We start from the raw sequence: 15,034 nt of genomic DNA, 5'->3' as shown, positions 1-15,034 counted from the left end.
GATCACATCATTATCCACCACCCCCTTGTAGCCCTGTATTGAAACAGGCAGCTCCAGAAATGATTTACCCAGAGACACACAGCCGGGCGGGCAAACTAGACTGGAAGGTCAAGCCCTCTTACTCTGAGGTCTCCACTACTTAAGAGCTCTGAGTTTGCAGCGATTTTCTGAGTTGTCAGGGATTTTCCTGCGAAGACGGGCAGCTGAAGAAAAGCACATTCGGTGCACTGGAATCAAGCCGGGCACACCCGCTATCCCAGTACTTGGGAGGCTGAGGCAGGAGAATCGTAGGTGAGAGGCAAGCCTCGGCCATCTAGTGAGACCCTCAGAAACTTGGACCCTATTTCAAAATAATAATAAAATAAAACAGAGCTAGGGGTGTGGTTCGGAGGTAGAATGCCCCTGGGTTCAAATCCCCAGCACCAAAAAGAAAAGCACACAAACAAAAAACCTCAGGTCTAAGTGGACCAAACGCAGGGGTGGGTTGCATTTCTGGGAAATCAGGAGTCTGGAAGTCTTCCGCCGGCTTTATTTGCCTGCCCGGCACCAGCCTGCCCTTCCCTCCCAGGCCCCCTTCATCCTCTGCGGAGGAGCAGCTGCCCCAGGAAAGATTCAAACACACCCAAAGGCCCTGTTGTGTCGGGACACCTCTCGTGACGAAATCGACGCTCCCTCCGCCCCTCTGTTTTGGAAGCTCCCCCGCTCGGCACGCTGTCTGGAAGTCATTAAGCCCAAGGAAAAACAGGCTGACGGTCGTATTTCCAATTTTACTCAGCACAAGTTTTGTGAAAAACAATTTGGTCATGTGGACCATACTCCCCCCCCCAAAAAAAAAAAAAAACAAAAAAACTAGCATTACCCTGTTGTTCCTGACCAAATCCATGGTCACCGCAGTCCAGTCGGCTTCGAGGTCTACACTTCCTTCTGCGTCTGGATCAAACTGCCCCAGGTGCCCCCCCCCACATTTCTGAGATCTGGCCCAGGGCTCCTGGTGTTTGTAAAGGGAGGTTTGCTGCAAATCCCTCTGAAGCTACATGTACAGAAACAAAAGAATCCTGTCTTGGAGAAACCTCCTTATCATCCTTATCTCCGATTTGATTTTTTCGTTGTTGCTGAGAAGCTCTGGTCAATTGGGGTATTCTGCCCCCTGACAGGGGACAGCCCAAGGTTATACGATTACTGAAATTGTACACATTGCTGAAATAATTCCTATTTCAAGATCTTCAAGCAAAACGGGCCATCAGCGCCACCGCTGAGCCAGGAATACAAGGTGTGACCACCCCAGGCCAAAGGTTGTCAGAACAAATTCTCCTGCCCGCCAGCTGGACCCATGTGCACTCCAGTTTGGAATCAACCACTCCAGTGCTTTTGCGACGTACCCAATGTCTGTCTCCACATGGTTTTATCTTTATATCACTGCTTTACAAGGAAAGACTCCGGTTCAGAATATATTTGGTAAAAGGAACGGAGTGTTTGTATCGTAAGGCCGGTGGTGATCAATAATCATTGATAATGAGGAGATAGAAAGGAAATAGGCAGATAGGGAAAAGGCCTTGGTAGAAAAATAGTTAATTTCCTGAGTTTCCTGAGGGGCGACAAATGCCTGAAACTGTTCTCTCTCTCGCAGGTTCGTGTTGGCTCTGAGAGAAGGCAGAGTGCATCTGAGGGCACGCGGCTCGGGGGGCGACTCTCGAGTAGTGACCTGAAGGCCTCTGCTGGACATCATGGCTGGCCAGGCCCCTAGGGGTGACCCGTACCTCTTTTCTGGCAGATCGCGTGGACTCTGGGAGGAAATAATTTGCAACTGATGGGCACTTGGCTCGGGCGACACTCGGGTAGTGACCCTGAAGGCAGGTACTGGACCCAGAGTTCCAGCCCCTTTGGGGGTGTTCAGCACCCTTGCCCCATTCCCTGCTGCTTCCGATAAACCTTTTACTCCCCTTCCGGAGGTCTGCGGGTGTCATTCTTCGCTCACCATAGACAAGAACTCGCTGGGTTTTCTAGAAAACCCCGTTTCAATAATAACCACATATTGTTAAAAAAAAAAATAAGCCAGCCCTGTCATCTCAGGACTTGGGAGGCTGAGGCAGGGGGATCCCAGTCAGAGGGCAGCCTTAGCAACTTAGTGAGACCCTGTTTTAAAATTAAGAAGGGGCTAGGGGTGTAGCTCGGAGGTAGAATGTTCCTGGGTTCAATCCCTGGTATCACACACAAAAAAAAAAAAAAACAAGAAAGATGTCAGGCATATGTACCCAAGAGTGAGGAAGAGAGGTACATGGGAGAGATTCCTGAAATCAAACAGACCTCACGTAACTGCCCTACCGCTCAGCCCCACAGAATCACGCTTTCAGCGACGTTGATACCAGGTCCAACCAGAACCACCCAACCCTCCGGTTCGTGTCGGAAGCAGCGAGGTCTAAAGTGGCCACTGGTCATCACAGTCACTGGACCTGCATCCCGGGGCCTGACCCTCACCCAGCACCTACTCATCAGACATTATCTATAGAATAACAGTGGAATGGCCAGGGGGGAGAATTACCCGCTGGTGATGACGCAGGTGTGGTTCCAAAAAGTCTGCATTCTGATTTTCTGATTGTGCTGGACACTGCAAACCAGAGCCTTCCCTTCTGACGACCCTGCACGCCCGCTTCCCTGCAGCAAGCAAGGGGGAAAGTGGCCGTCCACGGCAGCCACGGGCTTGAGCCCGGGGCACGCTGCCTCTGGGCTACACCCCCTCCTTCGGCCCGTGGTTGTTGTTGTTTGTTGTTGGTGTTGTTTTGAAACAGGGTCTCACTACATGGCTGAGGCTGCCCACGAACCTGTGGTCTCCTGTCTCAGCCTCCCAAGTACCGGGATGACAGGCGGGCGCCACCAGACTTAGCGGCTCTACTGGTACGTGTAAGGTTTGCTTCACATAAGCTCCGGCAAACTCTTCCTTTAAAGAGAAACCAATAGGATTTTAAAGAATTCAGAGTTCTTTCACGTCAATAATCCCCTCTGACTTTTTATTCTGTGGCGTGTGTGTGTGTGTGTGTGTGTGTGTGTGTGTGTGTGTGTGTGTGTGATCCTGGGGATTGAACTCAGGGGCATTCTACCTCCAAGCTACACCCTCTTCCAGCCCTTTAATTTAATTTTATTTTTTTCATTTTGAAACAGGGTCTCACTAAGTTTGAGGCTGGCCTCAACCCTGTGATCCTCCTGTCTCCGCCTCCCAAGAACTGGGATGACAGGTGTGCGCTACCACACCTGCCGGACCATTTTCTGATGCCGCCCTTCTTTGACTGATGAAAACAAAACAAAGACCATGAATGAATGACCCCACAAGCCATTCCATCAGGGAGAAGGAGCAGAGAGTGGAGAGGCCAAAGACCACAGAGGTTTTACTGAAATTTCCCAACGAGCCCCAATTTCCTATAGAAGTCCAGGCTTCTGCCGCTGTCCTCTCCAGACTGGGCAGTGCCCAGATCTGCATTTACTTAAAATTCACTGTATTTGGAGTTAAAACATCTGCTCTCACACATCCCAGGATCTTTCCTTAGGGAAAGTATGGCTCCGTGCATACGTGAGTCAAAGACAACAGCTAGTGCAATCCGCGAGCTCTAAACACTTGTGGGAAGGGGCTGCGTGGGGACCGGCCACCGGTGTGGACGGGGCTGAGGCGCAGGGCTGGGTGCCAGGCGTTCCTACCGGTGACATCTTCATGGTGGGCGTCTGCGTTTGGCAAAACCCATCTTGGGCTTTGCTGCTGGGTCTTCAGTTCCTCGGGCCTCTCCTTTGCACCCCAAAAGTAATTTGAAAGCCAGACAAAGCCATGCGCGGTTCCTGGGCTGAGCGCGGCCGCCATGACCTGGGTGCAGCCACAGAGAGGAAAGGGCAAGTCCATTGCAGAGGGAAGAGAAGGCGATAACAATAACAGGACCCAGCGTGCACGCTGGCCTCTACCATCTTGCACTCCATTAAGGTGTATGACTATAATGCACCAGTAAAAATAACAAAGAACAGCCGGGCGCGGTGGCCAAGCTTGTCATCCCCGCGCTTGGGAGGCGGGGACAGGAGGATCGCGCAGGTTCGAAGCCAGCCGCGCGGGCGTAAGAGACCCTGTTTCCAAATAAAAATATTTTTAAAAAAGTTGTCTGGGAGTGTAGCCCGGAGGTAGAAGGGTTTCCAGGAACCCCAGTACCACCAAATAATAATAATAAAAACAAATAACAAGACCCAGGTCCAATTTTAGTCCAGGATTCAGTTCACCAAGACAAACCTTCAGTTGGCCATTCCAGTGCGGCCCCAAAATCTCTTCCTCCTTGGTATCTCCCCGGTCATCCAACCAACCCAACCGGCTTCTTCCTGTCTCCCTCGACCAACGACACCCTGCTTGGTCTTCACAGCAGGTACCAACCAAAGATCCTGGTGTTATCTCTGGTTCCTGAAACACACGGAGATCCCCATCCCCAAGACAGGCACCATGCCAACGGAGTGCCAGCCTGTGCCACCCACAGCAGAGTCTCTCTGGCCGGCCCCACCAAGTGTATTTTTTTTTTTTTTTGGCAGTACTCAGGATGGAACCCAGGGGCATTCTACCTCCGAGTGACACCCCCAGCCCTATTTTTTATTCTTTATTTTGAAACCGGGTCTCACTGAGTTGTAGAGGGCCTCACTAAGTAGCTGAGGGTAGCCTCGAACCGCGATCCTCCTGTCTCAGCCTCCCGAATGCTGGGGTTCCAAGTGTGCACCACCATGCCCAGCCTGCACCAGGAGTATTTGTCAGCACCTGTCACCCGGTGGGAGGAGAAGCAGGGCAGGAGGGAGAGAACAAATACACCCAGGCCCTTCAGAACTCAACCTCTGAGCTACACCCCAAGCTTATTATTCCTGCTTGAGGCCACTGAGAGGTTAGAGACCTGCTTCTCAAGACATGGACTAGCACTGGCCACCCTCCGTGCGTCTTTTTCTCTATTTTTATCATCCCTACTCCTCCAAAGCACCATGCCCGGGCACCTGCCCCGATTTGACCCCCAGTTCACACGGAAACCAGCCAGTGAGCAGCCGTCTGCAAGGACCCGAGCACGGCGCCCAGCGCTGGCAACCAGAGAGGGTGCACCCTCAACCTCGGGACGGCTCTCTCCCGTGAACGCCCCAAAGTCACTTCTTTATCCTTCACGGCAGGCGTGAAGGACGGCAGGAGGGACAGATGAGGCAAAGAAATAAGGAAGCCATGTGTAAGAATCAATCTAGAGCCGGTGCTTTTGCGCACGCCTGTCATCCCGGTACTTGGGAGGCCGACAGAGGAGGATCTCAGGGATAGGCCGGCCTCTGCCACTTAGCGAGACCTTGTTTCAAAATAAAAATAATAATACAGGGCTGGGGGTGTAGCTCAGTGGTGGAATGCTCCTGGGTTCGAACTCCAGTGGAAAGAAGGCAGGCAGGCAGGCTAACCCTGGTCTCCTGAAATGTTTGGCAACAGAAAGGAGTGGAGAAACATCAATGATCACCCCAGACCTCCTGGTAGGTCTTTTTGCCCTGATCTATTTCAAAAAAACAAAAAAACAAAAAAATGCAGACGCAGATTTCCTCCCTGGTACGATTCTTTTCCTCAGATTGCACAAGAACACTAGACCCATAAAAGTCCTCTTAAAAAACTGCAAACATGGCTTCGCAATAGCAAGAGCTTATAATTCCTGCCTTTAATATCTTTGACCTGCCTTCTGGATCATTTTCTCCAAACAATGAGACGTAGTTTCATCCATAAGCCTTGTTGGACAAATCTAGCTGTAAACTTCTTCTTAGGCTTCACACACACACACACACACACACACACACACACACACACACACACACTAAAATAAAACAAAAAATGAAACGCTTGCTGTCCTCAAAACATGATAATGAAGACAGTAAACTGCAAACACATACAGGAAAACGAATGAAACGCTTGCTTGAAATATGATCTAAAAGAAAGCAGTCGACCTCATTTTATACTAAACACACACACACACACACACACACACACACACACACACACAACTTCTTGCTTGTTGCCCTTGAACTATGATAATAAAAGCAGTAAACTAGCTTTTAAACTTAACAGCCAGGCACATGCAAACACACATACAACAAAAACAAGTAAAGTTCCTGCCTATTGTCCTTGAAAGATAATTTTTTAAAAACGCAGCCAAAGAGCTTTTTATTCTTTTTCTTTTTTTAATTTACCCTCATACCACCGGTTCCGAACTAAAGTAGTAAGAGGGAGAAATTTAGTAACTTTGATTTGTCCCAAGATACATTTTTCTACACTGAGGCCCTGTTCCTGACAGCAAGCCCATGTGACCAGTTCTAAAAAAAGGATATTTTCTACTTCTTGCACAACTGGAGAAGATATAAACATCAGCCTGTGCAAACCGCGGCCGCCGAACCCCAAGGAAATTAAACATACGTTCAACTCAGAGACAGCCTATAAATAGCAGTGATCAGGAAATTGCCAATAACACACAAAAATGACGCGCTCCGTCTCATCAGAGGCAAAGCTTGTCTGCATAAGAGGGTTCCAACACCTGCCGGGCTCCGGCGCCTCCAGACGCACAATTCTACACATATTTAGGCCGTCCTTGTGAGGAGGGGTAAACACTATCAGGGTACAATTCGGGTAAACAAGAACCCACATCAGTGACTTATGAGGGGCCAGGCTGAGCCCATTTACTAACTCCCAACTCGTTTTTAAAACTCACAGCAGCCCAAAGAAGCTGGGTTCTAGGAACCCCACATGCCAGTTAAAGAAATCGAGGCTCGGCCAGGTGAGACGGGGCACATCTGTCACCCCAGGGCTTGGGAGGCTGAGACAGGAGGATCTTCAGCTCTGAGGCCTCCAGCCTCAGCAACTTTGGGAGGTCCTCAGCAACTTAGTGAGACCCTGTTTCCAAATAAAAATAAAATAGGGCCAGGATGGGTGTAGCTTGGAGGTAGAATGCCTCTGGGTATAATCCCTCATATCATAAGAGGAAGGAAGGAAGGAAGGAAGGAAGGAGAATTGAGGGGAAATTGAGATTCCAAGAGGTCAAGCATCAGGACACTACCTTCCTGGACACTCACCTGCTGTGCCCCTTGAGGGAGGCTCCCGTTCAGAGCATGCCTTGCAAAGAATCCCGCCTGCGTGTGGTTCCTCCGTGAGATCGGAGGCCGAGGTACGAGATGACGCGTCTTTGCGGTCTACACTGTCTTGTACACTGCCTGGCTCGAGACAGTGTAGACTAGCCGGCCAGAGGCTGGGCCAGAACGAGACCACCGCAGTTCAAACCCGGGCCCCACCCAGGGCTTGGTACGTCTTGGTTTCCTTCTCCGTTAAGTAAGAATAAAGATAATAATAATAACAACAATAACAACTATGCACCTAAGACTCGCGTGGGAATTGGCTGAGTTAAAACAAGCAAAATATTCAGAATAATGCCTGGCATACACTAAGCACTGAATAAGCGTAACCCATTTCTGAAATTATAATCAGCCAGGCATGGTGGCACACATTCCAGTACTTGGGAGGCTGAGACAGGAGGATCACGGGTTCAAGGACAGCCTCAGCATATCAGTGAGACCCGCAGCAACTTAGCAAGACCCTGTTTCAAAATTAAAAATAAAATTTAAAAAAGGGCTAGGGGTATAGCTCAGCAGTGGTAGAATACACTTGGGTTCCATTTCCCAGTACCAAAAAATGAAATAATAATATCACTATCGTTCTTATTTCTTATTACCACCTCTTGCAGGTTTCACAAAGATTAAGTACATTTTATGTAATTGAAAACTCTTAGAACAGGGGCAGGGACATGGTCCATGCCAAATAAATATTGGCCATCATTACTGGTATTAGTTCGTACGTACCGTGACCCAAAACACATGTGCTAAGGATGAATGTTTATGCCTGTAGGAGTGCCATAATTGCTAGGGTTTGTTGTGTTGTTTCTGAGCCAGCATAGAGAACTGCTATGGATTGGATAAAAAATATATATAAAGTAGAGCTGAGCGTGGTGGCGCACCCTCGTCATCTCGGCATTCAGGAGGCTGAGACCGGAGGATCAGGGTTCGAGGGCAGCCTCAGCTACTTAGTGAGGTCCTCTGCAACTCAGTTGGACCCTGTTTCAAAATAAAGAAAAAAAATAGGTCTGGGGGTGTCACTTGGAGGTAGAACGCCCCTGGGTGCCATCCCCAGCACTGCAAATAAATAAATAAAGTATATTTAAAAACAAGGAATTCTGAGCACTTTGTCAGAAATAAAGCAGATGAGAATTTACTGATATTGAGGGGGAGTCCTATTGCATGACAGCGCTGGCCTTGGAGACGCTAGCCACAGTCAAGCAAATCAAAAACATCTTCCAGAACGTCGGAGCTCGTGGCTAGTAAGGAAAATAACGGGGGCCACATCTGCTGGTGTTTTCTGAGCACTTACGGCCCCGCCGAGGCTGCGCCAAAGTCCACTCCGACGGCGGATGGTCTCGGGGTCCCTAAGGAGTAGACCCCCGTTTACCAGACGAGGAAAACAAAATCACAGGTCACCCCCTCCCTGCCAGCCCCAGGGCACCCGGCTAGTTAGGGAAAGGTAGCAGCCACAACCAGGCTTTTAATTTCTGTGCTGATACTCCCCTGAAGACAGGACAAACCAGAAAAAAAAAAAAAAAAAAAAAAAAAAAAACTTTCAGACACCAAAAAGAGACAGTTTTGTTTTGCCAGGAATGGATTATTATTTCTTAAAAGAAAGGGCCTTTTCAATCAGAGCACAGAAGGGAAAAATCTCAGCATAAACCCAAAGAATAGCAGAGGCCTTGTACCCAAATAGGTGTGTGTTTGGGGGGGTCTGCATGTAGTGTGTGTGTGTGTGTGTGTGTGTGTGTGTGTGTGTGTGTGTGTTGAGGACTGAACCCAGAGCCATTCTACCTCTGAGCTACATCCCTCAGCCCTTCTTTAGTTTTATTTTTTATTTTTATTATTATTATTTTTGGTGGTACTGGGGATGGAACCCAGGGGCCTTCTACCTCCGGGCTACACTCCCAGACCTATTTTATATTTTATTTGGAAACGGGGTCTCTTAAGCCAGCTAAGGCTGGCTTCAAACCCACACGATCCTCCTGTCTCCTCTTCCCAAGCACGAGGATTACGAGCGTGCGCCACCACGCCCGGCTTTAGTTTTATTTTTGAAATAAATCTAAAGACCCTTGCTAAGTCGCTGGGGGGTCTCACTCTTGCTGAGGCTGTCCTTGAACCTGTCATCCTCCTGCCTCAGCCTCCCAAGTCCTGGGATGACAGGTGTGTGCGCGCCACCCACGCCAGGCTACGGTCTTTGCCTTCCTCCTCATACCACTGCAGAGTCCTGCAAACTCCGCAGACCTCTCCGTGCCTCGGGACCTGGGGACCTCGGCTGCGTCCTGTGTAATAATGCTCATTGCGTGGGTCACGTATGATTTTCAGGGAGTCCATTGACAGCTGTCCAAAACAGTACCAGAAGCCTTTAGGAGAATCTGGAATGCAGATAAGTCCATTCTGAAGTCTGTCCAGGAAAAGGGTATTAACAGGACAAAGCCCAAGGATTCTGCACGAAGCAAAACAAAAAACAAACAGCAGGACCCCGCACCCATCTCTCATCTTTAACCATGTTGCTCTTTCAGTGCACAAGACCTACAAAGTCCCCTTCCTCCCCGGAGCTCACCCAGCAGTTCCACAACTGTCTGCCCGACACGCCCAACCCGGTGTGTGGATTCTGGGCTCCCCCTGAGATTTCTTCACACACAAAGGCGTCCAAGACTTTGATGGAGGAACCAAGGTGCAAGCAATTCTCATTCATATCTTTCCAGTCAATGCCACCAAAGCTGGGGCTCCTGTCATGCAACCCCAGCAATTTCCTCGTTTCTTTTTTATTGATCAATTGGTTTCGTACTGGGGATCGAACCCAGCGGCAAATCTAACTCGACGCTACACCTCCAGCCCTGTTTTTATATTTTCATTTTGAAACAGAGCCTCGCTAAGTTTCTGAGGTTCTTGCTAAACTGTTAACCTTATCCTTGGACCTGCAATCCTCCTGTCTCCGCCTCCCGAGTGCTGGGATTACGGGTGTGGACCACCACCACGTCCAGCCAGTTCCTCATTTCTAAAGTCAACGAGTTCTGGGTTAAAAATAAAATGTCTTTCCTTGTGATACACTGAGTATCTGAGCCTGATTGAGGATCACACCGCTCCTGGCTCATTGTAAAGGAAACACAGAGAGCCGGGAGTGGTGTGATCCTAGTCCTTGGAGGCTGAGACAGGAGCGTCTCAGGTTCAAAGCCATTCTCGGCAATTTGGTGAGACTTTCAGCAACCTAGTGAGACCCTGTTTCCAAAAAAAAATTGTTTTTAAAGGGGTAGTAGTGTGGCTCTGAGGTAACACAGCCCAGGTTACACACACACACACACACACACACACACACACACACACACACAATTTGGAACACAAAAACAAACCCCAAAACCTTACCCTGAGTGGGATAGGAAAGGAAAAAGCCAGGCATATTCAACAAATATCCACCATCTTGTCGGGCACTGTTCCGTATCTAAAGTGGGGTAGTTTTGTCCGCCACGGAGCATCTGCCAATATCCACAGACATCTTTGGTTGTCGGGACCGGTGGATGGACAGGGCTGACCTCCGGCAGCAGGATTTCCGAGTCGCTGCTCCAGCTTGCAAACACACAGCCCCAACCACTCACAGCAGAGGCTGATCTGGTCCCAGAGACCACGAGTGCTGAAGTGAGGTGGGTAAACGCTGCCCTAGGCTCCTGAGATCCAACAGCCATCGAGAAAAAGGAAAGTGATTCCCGTCCCTCGGAGTCTGGTGTCGAAACATACACACCACTGAACGTGGCATGTCGAAATATCAGACGGGAGGTTATTAGCCTACGATCAGGAACGTCACGGTCACGTAAGGCCAAGCTCTCCACGGTGGGAGTCACAGGGACGCATCTGCAGGAAATGTGGGGTCAGAGGGGAGGGGGCACGGGGGCTCTGAGCAAAGGATGTTCCAGGCAGAGCTCAGTGCAGTCTACAAACACCTTGGGAAGTATAAGCGGTAGGGCCTGGAATATTCCAGGGCCAGCAGAGACCAACTTGGGGAGACAGGGAGGTTTGAGGGGACAGCTAAAAAGATGGGGAGAGCCAACAGGCAGCCCCTTCTGGCCTTCTAAGGACTTTGAAAACCTGGGAGCCCTGCTCCTAACCAGGAGCAGAGGCTGGTCACTCAACCTGGGCTCTCTCAGCAGTGAGGGACCAGCCAAAGCTCCGTGGCGGGCTGCTCTGTGCAGGATCCCTGGGGTCCAGCTGCTGAGGGCCAGAGCAATCCAGGAGACCAGCTAAGAGATGGTGGCAATTACCCAGGAAAGGGCTGACCGTGCAAAAAGGCACAGTCCAAGAGTTGACAAGAAATGGGCAGACGCTGTGCCTGTGTGTGCACGCAAGTGTGTGTGTGCGTGCATGTTACAGGGCCCCTCTACCTCCCAACTACACCTCCAGCCCTTTTTATTTTTATTTTTTTATTTTGAAACAAGGTCTCACTAGGTTGCTGAGAGTGTCTCTAAACTGCTGAGACCGACCTCAAACCCAGGCTCCTCCTGTCTCAGCCTCTCAAGAACTGGGATGACAGGTGTGTGCCATCACGTCTGACTGGACATATTTTTAATGCCAGGGGACACTCTCTAGAATTTGAAATGATAGGGCTAGCCAGATGTGGTGGCGCACGCCTGTAATCCCTGCACTTGGGAGGCTGAGACAGGAGGATCGCGCGGGTTCGAAGCCAGCCTCGGCTACTTAGTGAGGCTCTCAGCAACTTAGTGAGACCCTGTTTCCAAATAAAGTATAAAATAGGTCTGGGAGTATGTCCCAGAGGTAGAAAAGCCCCTTCAGATTACAAACTTTTTCCAACCGGGATTTATAAGGAGTGAGGTGTCCCAGTAAAGACCTGGGATACTAAGCAAAAAGACCCTGCGGGGCCTGCGGCCCTCTTAAAGTCAGTCACACAACAGCTGTCGAGGACAATAAACCGTGGGAAGCCGTATAGGGAAATGTTGCCAGCCCCGTATATTTATTCACAGATTTTATTTAGCTGGTTTATTTCAAAGAGCATGTGTCTGCTTCACGTACACGTTTGAGCACAACTTTTCCCCCCTTTTTAATTTAGCCCTCCATCTCCATACGGATCCCGTCCCGCACCTGCTCCCAACATCAACGTGTGAAGAAGTTCTCTCTTCCCACGTCCCCACCTTCCCCCCTTGCAGCGCTGGCTACAGAGGAAGCCGATGGCGGGCACCCCTGCGAGCCGTTTCTGCTGACTGTGAAAAATACAGGTCCACGTCCTGGGACCCGGGAACCGTGGGATGCATCTGGGTTTTTCCAGCTGGTAACCTCCTCACCCCCTTGCTCAATTAATGCGATGTACCGGCCACCATCAGAAATGCTACAAACGGTCCAGTCAATTCCCGTCTTTCAGAACTACACACACACGCGCGCTCACACGCACGCACGCACGCATCTCCCTCGTTCTGGCCCTGTAAGCATCTGCTTAACGAAGCAAAAGCCGGGAATAAAACACTGGTCCCTTCAGCCAAATGTAGATAAAGCCCAGTGAGCGTCACCAACAATGCGCCTCACACAATATCACTCCACGCACGCACAACTGATGCCCACGCACACAAACGGCCCTTATGAAGGGCGGTCGCCCACTCCGGGCTGGGTTTGGACATCTCTTGGAGGACTTTCCCTTCCAGTCTCTGTGAGCTGATCCCTGGCCGGGGACCACCAGGAGGGGGTCTGATACTTTCAGACTCTCCTTCCCAGAGAAGACCCGCTTCCCAAAAGAGCAGCCCGGGTACCTCACTCCGGACTCAGGTGCCCTAACCCTGACTCCCGCGGGTCTCTGGCCCGTTTGTCCAGGGCCAGCGCCCTGGGCTGGGCGGGGTAAAGAGGCTTTGCAGCCAGGGCCTGGTCCAGCAGCTGAGCGCTATCAAGGCTCCACATCCCTCTTGGCAAACACGGCCAAGGAGCAGGGAGAAGGCTCCGGGGTGTCCACGGGACGGGGAGGAAGGAAGACCCCAACTCTCAAGCTTGCAAAGGAAGGTGGGCACTGGGGAAGAGGGGGGCGGCTCCGGGCCCTCTCAAACTTGTTGGGAAAGTCCTCGGGAAATTAAACACGCGCCGTCCACAAGTAGAGGGCCCCCGGCGGCGCCCCCAGACCCAGGCCCGGGCTCTCCGCCGTCCGTCCGTGGAGGCCTGAGTCTGCAGGGGCCGCAGGTCAAAAGGGCTGCCCCTGGGCCCTCGGCCGGGCCAGGCTGGGCGCCCGGGGCAGCTCGGACCCTGGAGGAGAGCCCCGCACGGGCAATCACGGCCCTCGGTGTCACACCCCGGTGCACGGCTGGGCTGCGCCCTCGGCTCCCCCGGGCTCTGGAGCAGCGTGTCCGAGGAGCCCTTCTCCCCGTGCACCTGGGCGGCCTCCCTGCAGGGCCTCCGCACCCCCACCCGAGGGCGGCGGGGTCCCCGCGCAGCCGCCCCCCGCGCTCACCTGCTCTTCAGCGGCTGGCTCTTGAGTTCGTAGTAGGTTTTGGGCTCTTCACGAAACTCTTCCCCGACTTCGAAGTCCGGCACAATCCCGGATTCGGACTGCATGGCTCCGGCCGGCCGGCCTCCCCGCCGCCGCGGAGCGAGCAGCCGGCGCGGGAGGGAGGCGGCGGCCCCGGCCCCGCGCAGCGCCCCCTCGGCGCCCGGCCCGCGCACCCGGCCCGGGCGGACTCCCCGCTCCCGCCGCCCCGCGGCCGCCTGGGACTTGTAGTCCGCGCGGCCCCGCTGCGCGCGGCGGCGGCTCCCGAAGGACTACAACTCCCAGAAGGCGCCGCGGCGGCCGCCCGCTGCTCCCGGCCTGGAGCTCGGGCCGGGACCCAGCGGCAATGTCAGGCGCAGCTCGGCCGCGCGTCAAGGGTAAGGACTCGGCCGGGGAGGGGGCCCCCGGCCCGGCCCCGGCTCAGACCTCCAGCCTCGGCTTTCAATATGATGATGATGATGATGATAATAATAATAATAATAATAATAATGGTGGTGAGCGTGGGCGCTAGAAACTTTGGGCATGCATGCATGCGTGCAAGCCTGGCTTGAAATAAAAAGCCCCCCTCCCCTCAGCCCGAGCAGCCAGCCCTCCCCGGCCTGCGCCGCACAGCTTCCCCAGCTCCGTGGTGCAAACACTAGTGGAGAAGCCGAGGTGGTTTGTTCTCTTCTGGAACTAAACTAAACCCCCTCGAAAAATAAATAAATAAATAAATAAATAAACAAACCTGGGCTTGTGCAATAGGCTGTTTGGTCTTGTATCTCATTAGCCGCCGCTGGTCTTTGGCACCTGAGACTCAGCCTATTTTAAAAGGCGCACGCCTGTCATCGCAGCACTCGGGAGACCGAGAGACTCGGGAGAGTCAGGGTTCGCGGCCAGCCTCAGCTACTTAGCGAGGCCCTTTGCAACTCAGTGAGACCTCGGTTCAAAACAAAGAATAAAACATAGGGCTGGGGGTGTCGCTCGGAGGTAGAATGCCCCTGGTTTTTATCCCCATGTAATGCAAAAAAATTAAGTTAAAAAAATAAAGAATGAAAAATAGGGCTGGGGGTGTGGCTCTGAGGTAGAATAACCCTGAGTTCCATCCCCAGTACTGCAAAATAATAATAATTAATTAATTAATTAAAAGGCTGAGACAGGAGGATTGCAGGTTCGGGGCTAGTCTTAGCAACTTAGTGAGGCCCTTTGCAACTCAGTGAGACCCTGTTTCAAAATAAAGAATAAAAAATAGGGCTGGGGGTGTAGCTCGGAGGTAGAATGACCCTGAGTTCCATCCCCAGTACTGCAAAATAATGGTAATAAGAGTAATAATAATAATAATAATAAATAATTAAAAGGCATCCCGGGAGTTAGGAGGAGGCTGAGACAGGAGAATTGCAAGTTTGAGGCCGAGCTTAGCAACTTAGTGAGACCCTCTGCAATTTAGGGAGACCCTGTTTTAAA

General features: G+C 51.5%; 1 protein-coding gene across 1 annotated transcript in view; it reads right to left on the bottom strand.

Moving 5' to 3' along the window:
- Positions 1–13,659, bottom strand: part of MITF (melanocyte inducing transcription factor) — a gene marked incomplete at both ends in the record, with an annotated part of 122,056 nt that extends 108,397 nt beyond the window's left edge. The window contains one exon of the mRNA XM_080718124.1: positions 13,556–13,659. Coding sequence (XP_080574250.1) covers positions 13,556–13,659 — 104 coding nt within the window. The remainder of the gene's footprint in view (positions 1–13,555) is intronic.
- Positions 13,660–15,034: the final 1,375 nt, after the last annotated feature.

Source organism: Muscardinus avellanarius, assembly GCF_963383645.1.
Source record: "Muscardinus avellanarius genome assembly, chromosome: 22".
In the NCBI taxonomy this organism is placed as follows: Eukaryota; Metazoa; Chordata; class Mammalia; order Rodentia; family Gliridae; genus Muscardinus; species Muscardinus avellanarius.
Note: the sequence above shows the minus strand (reverse complement) of the source record. Positions and strands in the feature narration are given on the sequence as shown.